The following is a 22,631-nucleotide window of genomic DNA, read 5'->3' as shown; positions in this document are numbered from 1 at the left end:
ATTTCAGAGCAAAGAATCATCTACAGTATATCACGTGAGTACACCCCTCACAGTTTTTGTAGATTTGTGAGGATATATTTTCATAGGAAAGCATTAAAGAAATTTCACTATGACACAATGATTAGTGACCTTTTAACAACATATTTAACCACTTAAATTTCTTGTTCACTCAGAAAAAAAACAAAATGCAGCCATTAATGTTTGAACATGTACCCACAAAAGTGAGTACAGTGCACCCCAGATTAAAATCAGGTAGAGACGGGGCCGTGTTGGCTCGAATCGTCTCGAAATGAAAAGGGATTAAAAGGGAGGTCATTGGTGTGCGTTTCAACCTTTCTTTGCATTGAACTTTTACATTTTGAGTGTGCACCTGGCTTAAATAGATTGGTGTGAGATTTGAATGCAATCCTATGGAGAATATCATGATCTGCTTCAGTAGTCACAGTGCATGTTGACATGCATGTTTCTTTTAGGTGTATTTCAGATTGCCAATGTTGACAGCATGCATCCCCAAACCATGTCAGTCCCACAACCATGCTTGGCTATTGAGAGGATAAACTTTTTTGTAAAACTCACTTGTTAACCACCACACATGCTTGACACCATCTAAAGCAATGTTTTTATATTGTTCTTATCGTCGCTGTCCAAAGAAAACCACTTATCTCCACTATTATTTTTAGTTTTTTATGTTCGTTCTTTATTTATTATAAAATACAAGACAGTACTACTGGTCAGTCTCCATGGGTATATGTGTATGATAAATAATTTAGTAGCCAACTTTAATTTTGCAATTTTTTTTTTTTTTGAAAATGTGGTTTTATAAATCAATACATAAAAAACAATGAGAAGTGGAGATAAGTGGTTTTCGCTGGACAGCGACGTTATGTTTACAGTAAAACATGCATATTTATATTCTGGATACTACACACTCAACACACACACACACTGTAATATTTGAAGAATCAATACACATCACCTATTCAGCACATACCCACACACACACACCTTATTGTCACACATTAATACAGAAGGTATTAGATAGCCATTTTAGACCTCATAGTTACTTTTTGATACACCATAACAGTTCAACATTTCACCTCATTAATCTGATACACACATTCATTCACATTACACAGGTAGCAAAGAAGACAGGAGAAATGGACAGCGCCACCTCAAGTTGAAGCTGTGTCGGCATACAAGATCCCTCCCCTCCAGCCTTAAGATTTGAAACCAGGATTGTTTTTTTAAAGATTATTCACCATTGCTAGAAACCAGTGACCGTGAATTAAATCGCAGGCAAATTTTGTCATTCCAGTCTCTAACTCCACAAAAAAATGGCAGAAAGACTTAAAAATAAAGGGTGTAGCATAGTCAAATGTTCTATCAAACAGCTTCCTTGGCGGAGGTCTGCACTCCCTGAGTGCATTTCTTGTTATTATATATACCGTATTCATTTTATTTTAATATTTATTGTGCTGCCTTGTTGTCTTATCTGTGCATTGTTACCTTGCTGCATTCTTTCATTCAGTAACTCAACTCTGCATAATAATGCATTGCTTATGACATCAGCATTCTGGAATGTGATGCTATTGATGATGGACAATTCTGTAGTCTTAGGCACTTCACTTTGCATCTGAAATTTCTAAACGAGTAGCAGTGTTTATTAATAGTTCTATTAATAGTTATTTTAGTTTCTGAAGTATAATTATATTGATTTATATTTCAAATTATATTGACTTTTTTGTTGTTGCTGAAAACACATCAAGTAAGTTGCCTGTTTTTCTGTTGAATTTCATATTTAGTAGGACTACTTGTGTTCAATACTGTGGGATTAGTCTTAATTTTAATTTTAATGATTAGGATAATTAACCTAACATCTAGTCTCTATATTCAATGTTTTATAAACCAAATATAGGCCTATACATAATAATCAATGTACTAGTGCTAATTGATCATGTTTTCACATAGCACCAGTTAACATGGAAGCCTTGACAATGGCATTGGCAGGTTTTCATATCACCATGCCAGCTCATGTCTGTAAGTACTCACTTATTGTGGCTTTTGGTTGAAGTAACGCCATTTCCCTACAACTGTATGTAGTGCCTACCTAGATACTAAGAGTAAAATTGAGTGATATTTGACTTGTGTGCTGTTGTTTACTGTAGGGAACTTTGAAGCACCGGTGGTGGCCATGGAGGTGGATGTCCCCGTCCCCTCCAGAAAAAGGAGGAGGGAGGAGGGGACGTGGGACATCAGAAAGGACGCCACCGGCAGCAGATCCTTCCTCCCTGCCAAGAGGCGAAAGATGAGGGGAATTTAGACCCCACAACAGGTCAGAGCCTTAGTAATCTAATACATGCCAACATTGACCCCTAATCTGCTCTAGTAAGCACAATTACAAAGGCCATATTTAACATGTTTAAGGTGTTGTAATGGTTTACCAAGTATTCTAGAATTTTCCAGAATATTCCATAGCTCCTATACATCTCTATGTTAAAAGTCCCTTAGGGCATTTGTGACATCATAGTGAGAGAACACTAACAGACAGAATAGAGTGTCTCTGACACTACATTTAGCCCCAGCACTGTTCTTCTAATAACATGTTATGAGTACTCTTACTCCAACTTATTAAGCCTATGTTTCATTCAATATGTAGGCAGAGGAGTCAGCAGGGCCTGGACAACACAACTACCTCACATTACGGGACAAGGCCATCAGAAGATGCCCACTTCCACCTGTCCTACTGACAAATTGGGCACAGAACATCCGGAAAAGAAGATCGGGCCCCGGACATTAAAACCAACCCACCTCCCTTCGCACACACACGCACATGCACTTTTTAATAAAACAGTGTAAAACTGGAATCCAGTTGTTCTCTGTATTTTTTGCATATCTCAATGTTGTTGACCACAACATTTAACTAAAATTCATGAAAATATGATCAGGTATATTATCTAAAAAAAGGAAAATAGAAAAAAGTAGAATTTGAAAATTAAAAATAGAGAGAGAAGTTGAGAGGAGGACTGATAAAAAGAGAAGGACATGAAGGAAGAGAGAAAAGAAGCACCCAAGGCATAGCAAGTGTGGACATGGAGAAAGAGGAGGTGGAGAGAGGAGAAGAGACAGAGAGAGAGATGGAAGAACATGGGCAGGTGAGGAGATGGAATGAGTGAGCCAGAGAGAGAGAGAGAGAGAGAGAGAGAGAGAGAGAGAGAGAGAGAGAGAGAGAGAGAGACTGACTTCCATAGTATACTACACATCTAGTCAGAATTAAGCACAATTCCCTCTCTGACAAACCCGAATAGACACACAAGAACACAGACATACTAAAATATGTCCTCAGAAGTCAAGCTCCCAGATTCACTTTTTTCCCCACAAATGACCTGGTTATACCTACAGTACACACTGTGAACTTAACAGATGAATTGCTGAACTATTAACTCAACTTGACTGAGTCGTATCCTCTTAAACCGGGTTGCCTGTAATGGCACAGCAAGAAAATAGATGTCCATTTTAACATCTGCTGCTGGCCCACACTGGTCAGAGAGGAGAGGAGATTAGGGAGGGAGAGGAGAGGAGAGGAGAGAGAGAGAGAGAGAGAGAGAGAGAGAGAGAGAGAGAGAGAGAAGAGAGGGAGGGAGAGAGAGAGAGAGAGAGAGAGAGAGAGAGAGAGAGAGAAGAGAGGAGAGGAACAGATAAGAGAGAGGAGAGGAGAGGAGATTAGGGAGGGAGAGGAGATTAGGGAGAGGAGAGGAGAGGAGAGGAGAGGAGAGGAGAGAAGAGAAGAGAAGAGAAGAGGAGAGGAGAGAAGAGAAGAGAAGAGAAGAGAAGAGAAGAGAAGAGAAGAGAAGAGAAGAGGAGAGGAGAGGAGAGGAGAGGAGAGGAGAGGAGAGGGGAGATGAGACGAGAGGAGAGGGGAGATGAGAGGAGAGGAGAGGGTTGCAGACAGCAGTCTTAAGGAGCAGAAACATGACAGGAGCAGACCAGAAACTAAGCAAGAAATACGTATGTATGGGGCCGATTGGGAGCCGAAAGAGCTGGCTCAGGAGAGCCAAAAGAACCGCATCTCAGAAAAGAGCCGAAAATCCCATCACTAAAGCTTTAAGTGAAGTACAATGTGGTTAGAGGTTAGCCTAGAAATCTAGACGCCCCTAGTGGCCGCAAAATGAATTGGCACAGCTTTGCTGTAGGGGTTTTTGGCGCGGCCAGGCTAGTTAGAGGGGATAGTGACGAACAGGATTGAGAAGTAGAGTAGGGATGGCAAGGAAGGGCACTGGGATGGGGAGAGGAAGACTGCCTTTCAGACTGAGCGACTGACTGGCTGTTTCACACATGCTCCAATATCTCATTGACCTTGCATGGGGCGATCTTAAAAAGCATTGTGGGTCCGTTTATTCGGCTGGCTCTGCCAAAAAGTTCAGAAATGTTGAACTTTGATGACAGTTATGGATCTACCAGCCAATCAAACAGCCTGTATAGGCCTTACATGTAATATAGCCTATGTTTTAAAAACATGCACGTGCACAACACTCATGGAGAGGCATTAGGCTTGTTCGTGACAAAGCAGTGTTGCTTTTGCTAAGCAGTGGGCATGCGCACTTTGCCAGTTTGATACATTTTGGTTAGAACCACAATGCATCAAACTGTCAAAGTGTGCATGCCCGCTGCTTACCAAAAGCATCAATGCTTCGTCACGAACGAGCCTAATGCCTCTAAGACACGCCTACCATCAGTGTGAAACAGGCATGAGAAAAGTAGAACAGTAGACCTGCCAACATGAGTCACAGACACCCAGAAATTGAAAGTGTAACCTGAAAAACACTTGAGGCCATACAGTATACTTGTTTAAAATAATTTATTCTTAAGCAATAGTCATTTTAAATAAGACATCAACCCACCATCCTTTCAAAATTCAACACCTGAGAAAATAATATGTATTCTGGACATTTTGGTAATATTCCAATGAGACTGAAGATATACAGTAGCAGAGTTGACTTGACCATTATGGGGACCTGTTTTTAATGCATCTGGTTAACACGAGAAAAATAAATACTTGTACATTTTGACATTTTATTCAGGTTTTCAAATAAACTACCTGTAAAGGAGTATCAACTTATTCAAGCAACGAATACTTCTCAACCAACCTCATGGGAGCTCATTTAGTGTCTTCCAGAAAATCCAGTAATTAAAATGTAAATCTTGCAATGTTTGCAGAGTTCTTGAGACTCAATCAAAGCAAGGTTTACAAGTGTTGTTTTCTGATCACAGAAGTTGTCAAGAGTCCTCATTCACCTACTAATGACTCATTTAAGCATCAGATGACTTGTTGAGGTGATGAGTAAACTGGGTTTTTTAAGTACTGCTTTAAAATAACAATTTGAGACTGCTAACTCATGTTGCCAGATTTGGTCATAAATAAGCAAAGTCACATTTTGTCGGGTTACTTCCCGTATCAGGGATTGCATTGACACCCCAGCCCACATAAAAATCCTTCACAGAGTGGACATTAAATATCACAGAGTTTAAATCATCCTCATCATCATAAAAACATACTCATTAATGCAATGGAATCAGGCAATCAATAAAACATAATTGTCAAACAAAATCTATAGAAGATGATCACATTAAATCACATGATAGTGTAAATGTAACTGTAAACCAAAGTTTAGCAGGACCAAGACCTTCCAGTGTGTGTGTGTGTGTGTGTGTGTGTGTGTGTGTGTGTGTGTGTGTGTGTGTGTGTGTGTGTGTGTGTGTGTGTGTGTGTGTGTGTGTGTGTGTGTGTGTGTGTGTGTGTGTGTGTGTGTGTGTGTGTTTTGAATGCATTGCATTCAAATGTAAACTAGTTTACAGCAATAAGAGTACAGACCTTCAACATCAGAGGGGGTGGGGCTTAAAAGTCAAGGCCAGGACAGGAGCCAATAAGATGACATCACATTTCCTCATCTAGGCCACATCCCCAACCAAAGAAGAAAATACCCAACATTGCAAACAACCTTCAGTAAACACTAAACAGAAAGTAAACAAAGTCAAACAGGACGTAGCAATTGATGAAATAACTAGATAGTAGCTTGATGAGAGACGTTAATTCAAGAGTAAGACACAGATGTGAGTCCAGTGTTGCCTCCCCCAATAGGAGAGCAGCTGCCAGGCCATGTGACTGTGGCTGACAGGAAGTCCTTCATAGTTTGGATCAGAGCCATGGAATTCAGAGTTGTGACAGTCGATTGGTGACATAATTCATGTAGATTCCAATAATTCTAGGCAGGGGCTCTCTTTTCGCTATAAACTAACAAAAACACAACATAACAAGCAACGAGGACTATTCTTGAACTATGTCAATGGCGATCTGTGTGGCGATCTGTTTGTTGCGCAAAAATGGAACACGGAGGTCAATGCAATTAGCCTAACTCTTCCTTCCATGGCTCTGGTTTGTATATACCGATACCCCTCCTCCAAATGCTTCCTTCGTCCAACGACTTCAATCCCAAACTGCTTGAGACTCTACGACATGGAGGATGTCTCAATACTGTTATTGCCATGAAAAGGTGAGAGGATGAGGACCGGAGGGCAGCAGGGAAGCCAGATGTTTGTAGCGGGCGAAGCTCTCCATCCTCACTCGATTCCTTCCATCTCCTCCACGGGAGGAGGGGCGAGAACGGGGGAATCAAGGAAATGAGGAATCGAGTCCAGAGGAATTATGTATTGGCAAGCGCCCAAAGTAACAGCGTCCTACTGAATATTACCCAAGACCTCATTCGATTCTCATTGAAATCACACTGAGACGTCATGCTATTTAAATGTCCTTTCTACATGAACGTTACTCACACCTCATCCAAATTGCATTCAGAGCTCATTCTGACATGATCTCAACAGAGTTATTCAAAAGAGTTATTCAATAATCTCAACACTGTTCAGACATGAATGTCACTCAGACCTGTCATTCAAAACTAAGCAATCTATTCTGAGAAGATCAAGTCACACGTTCGGGCCGGCAGTAAACTGTCCGTGTGCCTTTTCCTGCAACTAATCGACGGCGGACGGTAAACGCGAAATACTTCTTTTTCTCTATGAACCTTGACGGCAAGCAGTTTCATCCATGTAACGCGGTGGAGAAAACTACCTGTGAAAATGGGTGGCTTGCAGGTCAGCGATTTATTTCCGAACATAACTGGTGCGGGAATGGGCACCAGCAAAAGAAGGAACAGGGATGGTGAGAGGAGTCCGAGGTCACCAAAGGTGCGGAAGGGCAGAGGTGACCAGAGCCCTCTGCACACTAGTTCCAAATGCGTTGAGGAAATTGATGCCGATGTGCGGGGTTGTATTGGAAACAATGGGATCAAATATATTGGCACAGCAGTTTGTCCGAACCGATGGGAGGTGGACTTAAGGGGAGAAAGAAATGAGATATTGCCACAGGTGACAAAGAGTAGAGGTGGCCAAGGTGTGTGTGTGTGGACTACTTTGACTCTATTGTTAAGTAAATTTGTGACATATTTAATTGTCCATCTACCCCATTCTCCACACACACACACGCACACGCGCACGCGCACACAGTGTTAAAATAAAATTCATTTCCTGTACTAGCCTAAACTCTACATCCAACAGTAGTCTTGCACCTGTACATCAATCAGTGTGACACCACCAGGCAATGTTTGCATTAGTAAACATATGTCCATTTGCATGCCTGTGTGTGTGTGTGTGTGTGTGTGTGTGTGTGTGTGTGTGTGTGTGTGTGTGTGTGTGTGTGTGGGTGTGTGTGCGTGCGTGTGCGTGTGTGTATGAATGTGTGTGTGTGTGTGTGTGTGTGTGTGTGTGTGTGTGTGTATGCCATGTGTCTTTAAAGAAGTGTGTAGCTCAGGAGCAATGTCTGAAAAAAGTGTATGTGTGTGTGTGTGTGTGAGTGTGTGTGTGTGTGTGTGTGTGTGTGTGTGTGTGGGATGGGTTCAGGGGCGGCGGGGCACTTGAAACAGTGATGTGTAAAATTCGGGTTTAAGTTGCTGGCTGTGGTATCTTGTGCGTGCGTGTGTGCGTGCGTGTATACTTATGTGTCAGTGTGACGGAAAGTGAAGTTGCTGGCTGTGGTAGCGCGTGTGTGTATGTGCGTGTATGTACTTATGTGTGATGGCTCTTAAAAGAGCGACGTATAGAACGCATGTTCGAGCTGCTGGCTATGATAGTGTGTGTGTGTGTGTGTGTGTGTGTGTGTGTTTGTGTGTGTGTGTGCGGCGTGTGTGTCCGTGTGTGTCATTGAGATGGCTCTTGAAAGAGTGACGTGTAGAACGCGGGTTCGAGCTGCTGGCTGCGGTAGCGCTGTGCGATCTCAGCGATCTTCTGTTTGCGGCGTACGTGGGGAGGGCTGTACGAGTCGCTCTCCAGTCGCCGACGACGACACACGTTCACCACCGTCTGACGCACCAGGGCACCTAAACACACACACAAAACGGGATTCATGGGATGAGGAAGGAAGTTGTGCTAGTGTGTGTGTGTGTGTGTGAGTAATTGTTTATGAGTGTTTGTGAGTGACAAGCCAACTGACAAAAAGGCAGGACCAAAACATCAAAACATCCTCATTCACTTTCATTCACTTCACTAACAAAATAAGTCTTCAGCCGGACCTGCAGGGGGCAATCAATCATTGCAACAACAACAGCAAAGCACTCCAACAGACTTCCTGTCAAGAGGTGGGACTTCTTGTCAGATGGCCATCTTAAACCTCAGTTCAACCAAAGAAAATGGAATATTGTACAAGAACGACCACTAGCTGGTGTGGCCAGGAGTGGCACTGCAGCTATGTTATCACAGCCAAGTAAATAATGAATGGGTGCCAATGGGGCTGTACCCTTCTCATAGAACTATCTGCCCGTGTGATTTTTTCCCTGGAAACAATGGAGTCGCGTTCGATAGATATGAGTAAGTGAAAGCATTTGCCGACACGTTTGCATCTTGTCAAGTGTTACATTCGTGAAAATGACCCTTATTTCAACTATAGCAATGACATAACACGTGACAATCGACTTTACGGCACTACGCCATTTGTTTTGTAGTTTTAAGTCTGACTTCAGATGTCGATGTGTTTAAAGTTATGTTAGGATTGTTGCGGACACCTATTATTTATTGCATTTAAGGTGGTGGAAAAGCGGCATGTGTACATGGGGTAAAGGAAATGACTGCGCTCATCCTTAAGAATTTGGGCACCTTCAATTAACATGTTGGACGGCGGTGGGGGGTTTTGAGGTGTGTGACCATAGATGTCTCTGCTAGGATCAGTCAGAGTACGTCTCTCGTCAGCTCTGGTCGTGAATAGTCGCAAAGATTCCTCAGCCAGCAGGTATTAGCCGAATGCTAGCGTGTTGCAGGACAAAACTAACACGTCTTTGGGAGAACAAAGCCATGTCAGGAACCTTTAACTTCACTTCTAATACAACGTTCATGATAAGGTACAGAATGTGCACACATCTTTACAAACCAGAGAACAGAACCGTCACAAATCCCTGCTGAGCCATTTAGCCCAATAGGCTCCCATTCATCTTTTACTTGGCTGCGTTCGCCAACGGGGCTATAATGGGAGCCAATGAGAGACGCCTATCTCATAGCTTAGACAATTTCTGGTCCAGCACATGTTGCAGAGGAGGAAGATGCAAATGTTTGTTAGGAGCAAAAGCTTTGAAAAGACTAACAAAACCTACTGAAGAGAGAAGCAAAATTATCCCTCAGTTAACCGGCCAAACGCAATTGGTAAGAGATGTCCTTTTCAATGATTACCTTGTGTTGGATGTGAAGAAGATGAACTTTTATCCTGCATGTATGCTTCACATGTGGACATTTGAAATGTTTGTTTAGGTGGCAACTGACTTCATTTAGTTGTTAATGAATAGCTAAATGTTCACTTGTTTACTAGTTTAAGTTTAATACTGGTTTGAATGTTTATTTGAAGAGCTAAAAGCTGTTTATTCTCTATAGTGTAATTAGTGGCTCAAACTTTAGGATTGTTGGAAAGGTATATTTGATGCTTTATCTGGCTGGTTTCAACACTCCACTTAAACTCATTTGCATATCTTCTCATTTACTTAATTATGCAAGTTGCATATATTTATTTGTGATTTGATGCCAAACTTAAAGGGTTTCATATGACTGTAAATGCTAATGCTAAGGTGCTACTTGTTTGGCTTGCTCTGCAAAGCCAACCGTTGTAATTACTTGGTAATTATTTTGTAAATACTTCATTTTGTACTTTAAACTTTAACATGGCGATTTATGTTTGAAAATAACACAATGTGTCTTCTGTTCTATGTTTTATGTTCAAGGTTTTCAACCTGATTGACCGATCGAACCCCTTCCACAACAAAACAACAAAGAACTTTAATAAAAAACAACAAAAGGGGAACCTTCTGGTCTGAGTTGTTCCTTGCCCAGCCGGGCTCTTTTCAAGTTTGAGCAGAACTGAGGGGAAACCAAACCAAAAACCCACAAAACTTGACAGTTGAAAACCAACGAGGCAACTCAGGCGGAGGATCAACGGCCTTCCGTCAACTTGTCTACGTGAGGAAGAACTGCAACAATGGCGGAAGACGCAACAGGGAAATCCATCAAACAGCTGAAAACTGCGAGAACTGTGGCAAAGACAGCCTTTACGAAGCAGGCAAACTACCTCGCAAGAGTGACTGGATACCTGATGAAGTCGGAGCTTCAAGCAGAATTCAGGAAACTCTACACACTCTCCAGAGAAGTCAACGACGCAAACGACGGATACAAGCTTGGCCTACTAGCGGAGGCTGACGGAGAGGAAGGCGAGGAGGAGCTGGACTCCAAAGATGAAGCGGACCTTGCTAAGACCGAAGAAGACTGCAAAAGCAGACTGGAAGAAATCAGACACAACCTGCAGTCAAGTCTGTGGTCAAGGTACGCGGAGGAGGAACTCACCTTTGCCATCGAAGAGGCAGAGTCAGCATGTGAGCATGCTCGCGGAATTACTGTGTCCTTCGCCAACAAAGACTCATATGAACACCAAGTGGAAACCGCAAAGCAACTTCTCACAGAGGCAGTGGCTGCATCTAAAGAGTGGGAAGAATGGATACCAAAGGAGAATAAAGCTGAAGTGGATGGCAGGCTAAAAGGGCTAAGGAGGCTGAAGAACAACCTCGTGGCAAAAAAGGGCGAGTTCCTGACCTTGGAGAGAACTGCAGAAGAGGAGAGACGGAATTCAATCATCCAGGCCCAGTCAGCACCTCAGCCAGCCCAGCAACCTATTCTTAAAATAAAGCCCACCAGCCTGCCCAGATTCCATGGCTCAAAAAGGGAATTTTACCAATGGAGAAAAGACTGGGAAAATATGCAGCGGCAAGGCGAACCAACCGGCTCTGCGGAGGCTAAGAAGATGCAGCTCCTGGACAGCATTGAAGACAGGATCTGCAAAGACCTCCGGCTCTCCACATACAAGTCAGCAGAGGAAATGTTCAAGGTCCTGACAAACAGATTTGGAAACAAGACCACCATCGCCCTGGAGATTGTGGAAGAGCTGGAAAAGATCCCAGCTCTGAAATCGCACCAGCCCAGGAAGACGATCGAACTGATCCAGTCTATTGAAAAGGCCTTGAACGACCTCTCAGAACTTGGAAACACTGGAGCCATCAAAAACCCTCTCATCGTCAAGTCGATCGAGAGCAAGCTGCCAAGCATCATGAAGAGAGAGTGGCTAATCTTCATGGTCAATCCAACAAATGCAGTGACCCCAGACAACCACTTTGACAAGCTCCTAACTTACCTGAAAACCCAAGAAGAGGTATTGGAAAGACTTGAACAACTTGGAGTATGTGAGAAGCCAGACAAGTGGCCGGCTGACTCCAAGAAATATGCCTGGACCAAGTCCACAAGTAAAGAGGAATGCGTTGTCTGTGGTGACGAGCGGCATGCTGGAAAGCTCTTCTTCTGCAAGACGTTCAAGGAACTGAAGGTGAAGGACAAGCTGAGTGCTGTGGAGAGTCTGGGAGCCTGCACAAAATGCCTGGAGAGTCATGATGAAGATGATGACTGCAAAGACACTTACCTGTGCAGAAAGCCGGGCTGCAGAGGAAGCCATCACTACCTCCTGTGCCAGCAAGGTGACCCTAAAAAGGACAACAAAGAAACTTCAAAATTAAACACGAGGAGTTACAAACTAACAGAAGAGCAACAACAATTTGTGTCGGAGCTGTCCCCTGAAATGGAAGAGAAGTTTAAAAGGGCCTTCACCAATCTCTCTGCGAGATCTCTCTGTACCGGCAAAAAAGTAAGTGCAGCTCAAGAACTCCCAGTTATCCTAATGCTCCTCAACGTCACCACCAATGCAGGACAAAAGATTGGCACTCTAATCGATTTAGCATCTGATACAAATTACATTACTCACCGTGCAGCTAGGAGACTTAATCTCAGAAGTGAAAAAATCACACTATTCGTCCAGGGAGTTGGAGGAATGGCCCTAAAAGTAAAGACGAGAAGGTACCATCTCAGAGTGAGAGTGAGAAACCCCAAAGGAACCGAAGGAGCACATGAACTCCTCTGCTATGGCCTAGAAGAAATTGCCAAGGTACACAAACAAGTTACACCCGATCAGTTGAAAAAATTCTTTCCAAAGACCAGCCTGGATGACCTGCACAGGCCAAACCAAATTGAACTGCTCATCAGCCATCGAGAGGGTCGTCTTGTACCGCAAAGAGAGAAGGTGGTCGGTGACCTTGTGCTGTGGGACGGCCCACTAGGGAAGACTGTCGGAGGAGCGCACCCGGACCTTTTTGAAAAAGTGGACGTAGCAACACACACATCAAAGACCCACTTCGCGCGATCCATGAGGGTCACGGCTGCGAAGTACAAAGAACTCTGCAATACAAATGGGATCATAGCGGAAACCAAAAGTACTGCAGCCAACAAAGAATTCCTCAACTTTTGGAAATGGGACAGTATTGGAGCAGCTTGTGAACCAAAGTGTGGAGGATGCAGATGTGGCAACTGCCAGCCAGGAGGAAAAGAAATGACGCTGAGTGAGGAAAGAGAACTGGAAATCATCAGGACAGGCCTCACCTACATAAACACTGACGATCACAGCAGTGAATCACACTGGGACACAAAGTACCCATGGATCGAAGATCCAACTTCTCTGCCCAACAACCGAAGTGGAGTGGAAGCCACTTTCCTGAGAACAGAGAAGCAACTCAAAAAAGAGCCGGAGTGGAAAGTGGCATATGCAGCTCAAGTACATGAAATGGTGGAAAGAGGAGCAGCAAAGAAGCTCACCAAAGACACATTGGCCAACTGGACAGGACCAGTATGGTATGTCAGCCACTTGGTGGCGCCAAATCCACACTCCACCACAACACCTGTACGCCTGGTCTGGAATAGCAGCCAAAAGTTCAAGGGAACAAGCATGAACGATCTTCTGCTGAAAGGACCTGACGTCCTCAATCCAATCCGAGCAGTACTACTCAGGTTCAGAAGAGGTGTGCATGCCGCACTTGGAGACATCAAGAAGATGTATAATTCAGTGTGGTTGGAAGACCTGGAAATGCATCTTCACAGATTCCTCTGGAGGGACACCGAAGGGAGTGAACTTGAGGAGTATGCCATCACACGAGTAAACATCGGTGACCGGCCAGCAGGATGCATCGCTCAGCTGGCCATGAGAGAGACTGCCAAGCTACCCATGTTCATTCACCTGGAGGAGGAGCGCAGGATCCTAGAGGAAGACTCCTATGTCGACGATGTACTTACCTCCCACAATGACCTGAAAAAGCTGGACAAAAATATCACTGGAGTTGAAAAAATCCTGAAAGCAGGCGGATTCGTCCTAAAGCCCTGGGTCCGGTCAGGCCAAAGTGGGAGGGACATGCTCACACCAGAAACACCAGCAAACAGATTCCTTATTCTCCCAAATCAAAGGAGAGAAGAAGATGACAAAGCCCTGGGAGTCGGCTATCTTGTTGAAAGTGACAAACTGTACCCAATGACCTCTGTAAACTTCTCGAAGAGGAGAAAGAAAATGAGAGTGGGTCAAAATCTCCTGGAGGAAGAGGTGAGAGTGAAAACCCCCAAGCCACTGACTAGAAGACAGCTCTTGAGCCAAGTAGCCAGCCTGTACGACCCAATAGGTCTTGTCACTCCTGCAAAACAGAAGGGTGCTATTTTAGTCAGGAGAGCCTTCCAGGAGGCGGGAACCAGCACAGACAAGCCACTCTCAGAACAGTTGAGGGAAGAAGCAATCCAGCTTTTTGAAGAATACATCCGCCTCAGCCAAATAACCTTCCACAGAAGCCTCACACCATGTAACTGGACCAAAAAACCATGGGGGATAACATTCTCTGATGGCAGTGACCAGAGCTACGGAGCCGTGGTGTACTTCAGGTGGGAGACTGCACAAGGCATCGAAGTCAGACTCGTCGAGTCAAAAGCAAAGCTTACGCCACTCGACCAGAAGGGGGAAGCAGTCAAAGCTGAAATCTGTGGCGCTGTCTATGCTGTCCGCTTGAGAAGGTACATTGAGAAGCACACTCGGATGGAGATTGAAAAATGGCTCCACCTGCTGGACAGTCAAACTGTACTAGGAGCAATCCAAAGAGACAGCTATGGATATCAGACATTCTTTGCAAACAGAGTCGGAGAAATCCAGAAGACCACATCCCCTGATGACTGGTGGTGGATCCAAGGACACCTCAATGTGGCAGACATCATAACAAGAGGTGCATCCCCAGAAGATCTCAAAGAGGATTCTGTGTGGCAGAATGGACCAGACTTCCTGAAACTACCTGTGGAAGAGTGGCCAAAAAAGTCTGCCAAAGATGTTGCAGCCCACGCCAGAGAAGGAATAAACAAGCTTCAAAGGAAGTCCTTCTCAGCAGCTCTGACCAGAGCGCAGCTCAAGAAAGCCACAAATGATGCGACATCTAGTGGTTCAAGTGACCAAGTGCCAGTCACAGGCAACAGAGGCACTGATGCTCAACAAAGCACTGCAGATGGGAAGGGGTCGAGGGCTCAACTCAGAAGACCACCAGCTGGTTCTGCAGTAAAGGAACTGATCAATGTCAGAAATTTCAGCAACCTGACCAAGATGACCAGAGTTATCGCCTGGGTGTGGAAAGCTGCAATGAAGTGGAAAAAAATGCTGGGCAAAACCCAATCCACAAGTAAACCAAAGTGGGAGGTGCTCTCATCAGAAGAGCTAAAGTCCAGAGCCAAAAAAGCTGTACTTACCATCAGTGAGTATGAAGATGCACAGAGAGACCTCTTCCTCGCAGCACAAGATGGTGCATGCTTCCAAAACACCACCCTCAACAGACTGGCTGTGTACAAAGATGCAGAAACCGGACTCTTGTTGTGTGGAGGAAGATTTCAGATCTTTGATGACGACAAAACTACTGTACCAATCTTACCTTGTGATGCGTGGATATCCTCTCTTCTGGCACAAGAAGCTCACAATGCAAACCACGAGGAAATCGCAGCTACACTCCTGAGAATGAGAAAAAAAGCATGGATCGTAAAAGGCCGGAAACTGGCTCAGAAGATTGTGGACAATTGTGTGAAATGCAGAAAGGCCAGAGCAAAAAAGTGCCAGCAAATCATGAGTGACCTCCCATCCGAACGGCTAACACCAGCCAGGCCGTTTGAATTCACAACATTGGATCTCTTCGGGCCTTATGAAGTGAAGGATGAAGTGAAGAAGAAATCAAGGCTTAAGGTGTGGGGGTTAGTCTTCTGCTGTATGGCATCTCGAGCTCTGCACACAGATGTCGTAAGTGACCAGTCCTCTGAAGGTTTCCTGCTGGCCTACAAAAGATTCACAGCGCTAAGAGGACATCCAAAGAAGCTGTGGTCAGACCCAGGAAAAAACTTTGTGGGTGCCAGACCTGCTCTCAATGACCTGTACACCTTTCTCGACCAGCTGCAATCATCAGAGGTTGAGAATGAAGTCTCCAAGCATGGGACGGAATGGGGCTGGAAACTTCACCCCGCTGATTCTCCTCACCGGAATGGGGCTGCAGAGGCTGCTGTACGCACAGTGAAACGCGCTCTGCACAACCTGGGAGGAGACGGGTGTTTTACCTGGAGTGAGTTCCAAACCTTCCTCTACATGGCTGCAAACCTTGCCAATGAGAGACCCATAGATGCCAGAACTCAGAGCCGAGAAGACTGTGTAGAATACATCAGCCCAAATTCTCTTCTGCTTGGGAGAACAGGACCTAGAGGAGACCTCGGGAGCTTTGACTTTGATGGCTACTCCTACAAAAGGCTAAGAGCAATTCAAACAGAAGTTGACCGGTTCTGGAGGAAGTGGAGTCAGTTGGCGGGGCCCAATCTATTCATCAGGAACAAGTGGCACACAACACACAGAAATGTAGCCACAGGAGACATTGTCTGGCTTGCAGACCAAAATGCACTGAGGAGTCAGTACAAACTGGCTAGAGTCATCAGTGTCAACCCTGACAAGAAGGGCATTGTCAGAGATGTTCATGTCCGAACCTTCCCCAGCTACCCAGTCTCAACCATGAAATCTGACCAAAGGTCAACAAGAAAACCTCTAACAAAAATCCCCTCTACAATTCTGCACAGGGATGTACGACGGGTCATTGTTCTGCTACCCATTGAAGAACAAGTCACCACCAAGCAACAATCAACAACAAACGAAAAGAAAACAAACACTTACCATCACCAACTCTTGTGACCTCTCTGGGTTCCAAAACCGAGAGGTCAAGTGGGAGGTGACAAGCCAACTGACAAAAAGGCAGGACCAAAACATCAAAACATCCTCAAAGAAAATGGAATATTGTACAAGAACGACCACTAGCTGGTGTGGCCAGGAGTGGCACTGCAGCTATGTTATCGCAGCCAAGTAAATAATGAATGGGTGCCAATGGGGCTGTACGCTTGTCATAGAACTATCTGCCCGTGTGATTTTTTCCCTGGAAACAATGGAGTCGCGTTCGATAGATAAGAGTAAGTGAAAGCATTTGCCGACACGTTTGCATCTTGACAAGTGTTAGATTCGTGAAAATGACCCTTATTTCAACTATAGCAATGGCATAACACGTGACAATCGACTTTACGGCACTACGCCATTTGTTTTGTAGTTTTAAGTCTGACTTCAGATGTCGATGTGTTTAAAGTTATGTTAGGATTGTTGCGGACACCTGTTATTTATTGCATTTAAGGTGGTGGAAAAGAGGTATGTGTACATGGGGTAAAGGAAATGACTGCACTCATCCTTAAGAATGTGGGCACCTTCAATTAACATGTTGGACGGCGGTGGGGGGTTTTGAGGTGTGTGACCGTAGATGTCTCTGCTAGGATCAGTCAGAGTACGTCTCTCGTCAGCTCTGGTCGTGAATAGTCGCAGAGATTCCTCAGCCAGCAGGTATTAGCCGAATGCTAGCGTGTTGCAGGACAAAACTAACACGTCTTTGGGAGAACAAAGCCATGTCAGGAACCTTTAACTTCACCTCTAATACAACTTCCATGATAAGGTACAGAATGTGCACACATCTTTACAAACCAGAGAACAGAACCGTCACAAATCCCTGCTGAGCCATTTAGCCCAATAGGCTCCCATTCATCTTTTACTTGGCTGCGTTCGCCAACGGGGCTATAATGGGAGCCAATGAGAGAGGCCTATCTCATAGCTTAGAGAATTTCTGACATCCTCATTCACTTTCATTCACTTCACTAACAAAATAAGTCTTCAGCCGGACCTGCAGGGGGCAATCAATCATTGCAACAACAACAGCAAAGCACTCCAACAGACTTCCTGTCAAGAGGCGGGACTTCCTGTCAGACGGCCATCTTACACCTCAGTCCAACACATGTTGCAGAGGAGGAAGATGCAAATGTTTGTTAGGAGCAAAAGCTTTGAAAAGACTAACAAAACCTACTGAAGAGAGAAGCAAAATTATCCCTCAGTTAACCGGCCAAACGCAATTGGTAAGAGATGTCCTTTTCAATGATTACCTTGTGTTGGATGTGAAGAAGATGAACTTTTATCCTGCATGTATGCTTCACATGTGGACATTTGAAATGTTTGTTTAGGTGGCAACTGACTTCATTTAGTTGTTAATGAATAGCTAAATGTTCACTTGTTTACTAGTTTAAGTTTAATACTGGTTTGAATGTTTATTTGAAGAGCTAAAAGCTGTTTATTCTCTATAGTGTAATTAGTGGCTCAAACTTTAGGATTGTTGGAAAGGTATATTTGATGCTTTATCTGGCTGGTTTCAACACTCCACTTAAACTCATTTGCATATCTTCTCATTTACTTAATTATGCAAGTTGCATATATTTATTTGTGATTTGATGCCAAACTTAAAGGGTTTCATATGACTGTAAATGCTAATGCTAAGGTGCTACTTGTTTGGCTTGCTCTGCAAAGCCAACCGTTGTAATTACTTGGTAATTATTTTGTAAATACTTCATTTTGTACTTTAAACTTTAACATGGCGATTTATGTTTGAAAATAACACAATGTGTCTTCTGTTCTATGTTTTATGTTCAAGGTTTTCAACCTGATTGACCGATCGAACCCCTTCCACAACAAAACAACAAAGAACTTTAATAAAAAACAACAAAAGGGGAACCTTCTGGTCTGAGTTGTTCCTTGCCCAGCCGGGCTCTTTTCAAGTTTGAGCAGAACTGAGGGGAAACCAAACCAAAAAACCCACCAAAACTTGACAGTGAGTGTGTTTTAATTTTTAATTTTTAAAACACATCGTTATGAGTATGGAACTCTGACATGTCTGTGTGAGTGTGTGTGTGTGGGGGGGGGGGGGATCTCTCTCTCTCTCACACACACACACACACACACCGTACTCACCCAGTGCTCTCCTGCTGACGACCATCCCGTCCACTAGAGGGAGCACCATGTTGAGTTTGGGGGCGCTGCGGTGCAGTTTGATGCGGAACAGACCGGTCTTCAGAGGGTGGATGAACACCACAGGCACATCCTTCTCATAGAACACAGACCTGTAGTAGCGCAGGCACGCACACACGCACGCACACACGCAGGCACGCACGCACGCAAACGGACATACACACACACACACACACACACACACACACACACACACACACACACACACACACACACACACACACACACACACACACACACACACACACACACACACACACACATGCACACAGAGTGTCTTCAGAGGGTAGATAAAAAACATCTGACACAACCTTCTTACAGAATACAGACCTACAGAAATAAAACGTGTGTGTGTGTGTGTGTGTGTGTGAGTGAGTGAGTGAGTGAGTGAGTGAGTGAGTGAGTGAGTGAGTGAGTGAGTGAGTGAGTGAGTGAGTGAGTGAGTGAGTGAGTGAGTGAGTGAGTGAGTGAGTGTGTGTGCGTGCGTGTGCGTGCGTGTGCGTGCGTGTGTGTGCGTATGTGTGTGTGTGTGTGTGTATGTGTGTGTGTGTGTGTGTATGTGTGTGTGTGTGTGTGTATGTGTGTGTGTTTATGCATGTGTGTGTGTGTGTGTGTATGTGTGTGTGTGTGTGTGTGTGTGTGTGTGTGTGTGTGTGTGTGTGTGTGTGTGTGTGTGTGTGTGTGTGTGTGTGTGTGTGTGTATGTGTGTGTATGTGTGTGTATGTGTGTGTGTATGTGTGTGTGTTTATGCGTGTGTGTGTGTGTGTGTGTGTGTGTGTGTGTGTGTGTGTGTGTGTGTGTGTGTGTGTGTGTGTGTGTGTGTGTGTGTGTGTGTGTGTGTGTGTGTGTGTGTGTGTGTGTGTGTGTGTGTGTGTGTGTGTGTGTGTGTGTGTGTGTGTGCACCTGCATGAGGAGCTGCTGTTGCCTCCAGTCTCCAGCCCGGTACTGGTCTCCGCCAGCAGCTCAGCCATCGGGAAACTCTCTGTCACACACACACACGCACACGCACACACACACACACACACACACATGTGAATGTAATGTAAATATACACATGATGCAACACACCTTACAAACTCTATCAAAGGTTAAAACAAAGCATGAAGCTTTAGTAACACACACACACACACATGTAAGCACACACACACGCAAACATGCACAAACACTGCCACCATGAAACTCTCTGTCACACACTCTAGTTAAACACAACCTCATGCACACAACCTCGCAAACAGACACACACACGCAACAATGTGGCTCGCAAACAAAAACACACACGCACATACATCCTCACTAATGTCATCCACAGACTCTCATGCACGCTTGCATGCATGCACTGATGCACACACTGACATACACACACACACACTTACATACACGTAGACACACTGACATAAACACACACACTACACTGGCACTCACCGATGTCGTCGTAGCTCTCCACCCAGGCCAGCAGTACTTTAGTCTCAGGGCCCAGGGGGTGTAGCGGTCGAGATGAGGGGGTCCTCCTAACACGCATGCCTGGGCTCTATACACATACACACACACACACACACACACAATCAGATAATCAGAGGGTGCAGTGGCCCAGACGAGCCACACGCATGTCCGGGCTCCGCGAGCGCACACAAACACACACACACACACACGGAAACACAAACGTCTTCATGCACACACGCACACACGCACACACGCACACACGCACACACGCACACACACACACACACACACACACACACACACACACACACACTCAGAGGGCGAAACTCCAGAGACGAGGGAATTGTGTTAAAATGTGCACACACACTGACGCACACACACGTACCCATTATGTGTGTGTGTGTGTGTGAATATACCCGCTGTAGGAGGTTCTCCGTGTTGGTTGGGTGGAGATCCAGAGTAAGGCGGGGCTTGATGACATCAGCAGGCAGCTCATTATGTGGCTCCGCCTCCCCAGTGGTGTCGCTCACCTCTGAGGACTCAGCTGTTGAACACAAAGCAGCATTAGTATGTGCACATCTGCGTGTGTGTGTTTGTGCATTTATGTATGTGTGTGTGTGTGTGTGTGTATGAAGACGTTTGTGTTTCCAAGTGTGTGTGTGTGTGAATGTGTGTGTTTTCGTGAGCCACTCCAATCCGAACAGCGAACAGACACACCTATGACCAAGTGAGTTCACATCAGTTTGATTGGGCTTGGGTGTGGCAGTCCCTTTTGCCCAATGAGTGAGATTCTTTACACCCAAAGTGTGCGTGCGTGCGTGCGGGCGTGCGGCGTGTGCGCATGTGTGTGTGTGTGTGTGCATGCATTAATGTGCATACCTGTATGTGTGTGTGTGTGTGTGTGTGTGTGATTTTACTTAGTGTTCTTCGTAAGTGGGCAGTACAGTATGAAGGAGATCTCAGTTGTGTGTGTGTGTGTGTGTGTGGTGACCTGAGTGTTCTTTGTATGTTGGCACTATGAAAGCGATCTCAGTGGTGTGTGTGTGGGTGTGTGTGTGTGGGTGTGTGTGTGTGTGTTTGTGCACACGTGCGTGCGTGCGTGTGTGCGTGCACACGTGCATGCGTGTGTGCGTGCGTGCGTGCGTGCGTGCGTACGTGTTTACCTGAGTGTTCTTTATAAGTGGGCAGTATGAAGGCAATTTCAGTGATGGCGTCTGCGTAGTACAGGACTCTCTTCTCCCCATTGAAGCCCACCGCCTTACTGTCCTCCTCAGGAGAGCATTCACCTAGCCAACACACACACACACACACACACACACACACACACACACACACACACACACACACACTGAATCCCACGTCTTTGTTGTTCTCCTCTGAAAACAAATCTTACTCACTCCACTCACTTTTTTTGTCTTTACTGTGGTATATCCAATTTCACAATAAATGTATTACACATTCTGTTACTCTGTTAAGTCAGTATTACAACATCTGCTAATTTATGAGTTTTTTTGTGCATAAGCAAGTTTTGTACATGAGGCCCCTGGCGTTCCCTCAGTGTCTCTCTCTCCCACACACACACACCCTTTACCTTCCTGGGATTCTTCGGTGTCTCCACAGTGGCTGATGGACCAGCTGGTGTCCACATGACCCGTCCAGCCGGGGTGTTGACCAATCACCACTGGCCAGCCCAGTGACATCACAAACTCCAGGAAGTGAGGGTGCACCGCCTCTGTGGACTCCACATTGCGGAGGATCTACACACAAGATGGCAGAGGCACACGCACACACATTTAGACAGGGGGTTCGTTCTCTCTCTCTCTCTCTCTCTCTCTCTCTCTCTCTCTCTCTCTCTCTCTCTCTCTCTCTCTCTCTATCTCTCTCTCTCTCTCTCTCTCTCTCTCTCTCTCTCTCTTGTATGCTTACAATTTGAAACGGTGATGGCATTTAAAACCGAGTCAAACGGTCATAAACAGCATTGTAATGAAGGGTGTCGTAACGGCAGATGGAACTTTAATTTCACGACGACATTCTGGCTATAAACTCGCCCTGGCCGCTTCCCTGTTTCACTTTAGGACCAAAATTATTCAACCGTTTCCACAGTAATGACCAAACTAATCACAGTTCCTGCATCGGTAAAGCCAGGACTACAAGTGTGAACGAAATCAGCACAACAGCATGAAGGACTAATAAACAATAACAGAAATACAGACGTGACCTGAAATCAAGCGGGCGGAATTGGAAGCCTTTCGCCAGTGAATTGTGCTGAAGCTAGATTTTGGACATGCTGGACGTTATCGCCCAATTA

General features: G+C 44.9%; 1 protein-coding gene and 1 long non-coding RNA gene across 2 annotated transcripts in view; one reads left to right on the top strand and one right to left on the bottom strand.

The window, feature by feature from the left end:
• Positions 1–1,624: 1,624 nt before the first annotated feature.
• Positions 1,625–2,864, top strand: LOC134457619 (uncharacterized). The gene is made up of 4 exons (XR_010036464.1): positions 1,625–1,765; positions 1,969–2,037; positions 2,166–2,332; positions 2,657–2,864. It is a non-coding gene; the product is annotated as an uncharacterized LOC134457619 (long non-coding RNA).
• A 5,105-nt stretch (positions 2,865–7,969) lies between these two features.
• Positions 7,970–22,631, bottom strand: part of LOC134456773 (ral GTPase-activating protein subunit beta-like) — a 52,876-nt gene continuing 38,214 nt past the window's right edge. Inside the window, exons 27-33 of the mRNA XM_063208301.1 lie at positions 21,915–22,080; positions 21,487–21,609; positions 20,740–20,867; positions 20,306–20,411; positions 19,787–19,865; positions 18,827–18,975; positions 7,970–8,426 (exon numbers count right to left, since the gene is read on the bottom strand). Coding sequence (XP_063064371.1) covers positions 8,248–8,426; positions 18,827–18,975; positions 19,787–19,865; positions 20,306–20,411; positions 20,740–20,867; positions 21,487–21,609; positions 21,915–22,080 — 930 coding nt within the window. The 3' untranslated portion in view covers positions 7,970–8,247. The remainder of the gene's footprint in view (positions 8,427–18,826; positions 18,976–19,786; positions 19,866–20,305; positions 20,412–20,739; positions 20,868–21,486; positions 21,610–21,914; positions 22,081–22,631) is intronic.

This window comes from Engraulis encrasicolus, chromosome 10 (genome assembly GCF_034702125.1).
Source record: "Engraulis encrasicolus isolate BLACKSEA-1 chromosome 10, IST_EnEncr_1.0, whole genome shotgun sequence".
NCBI lineage: Eukaryota > Metazoa > Chordata > Actinopteri > Clupeiformes > Engraulidae > Engraulis > Engraulis encrasicolus.
Note: the sequence above shows the minus strand (reverse complement) of the source record. Positions and strands in the feature narration are given on the sequence as shown.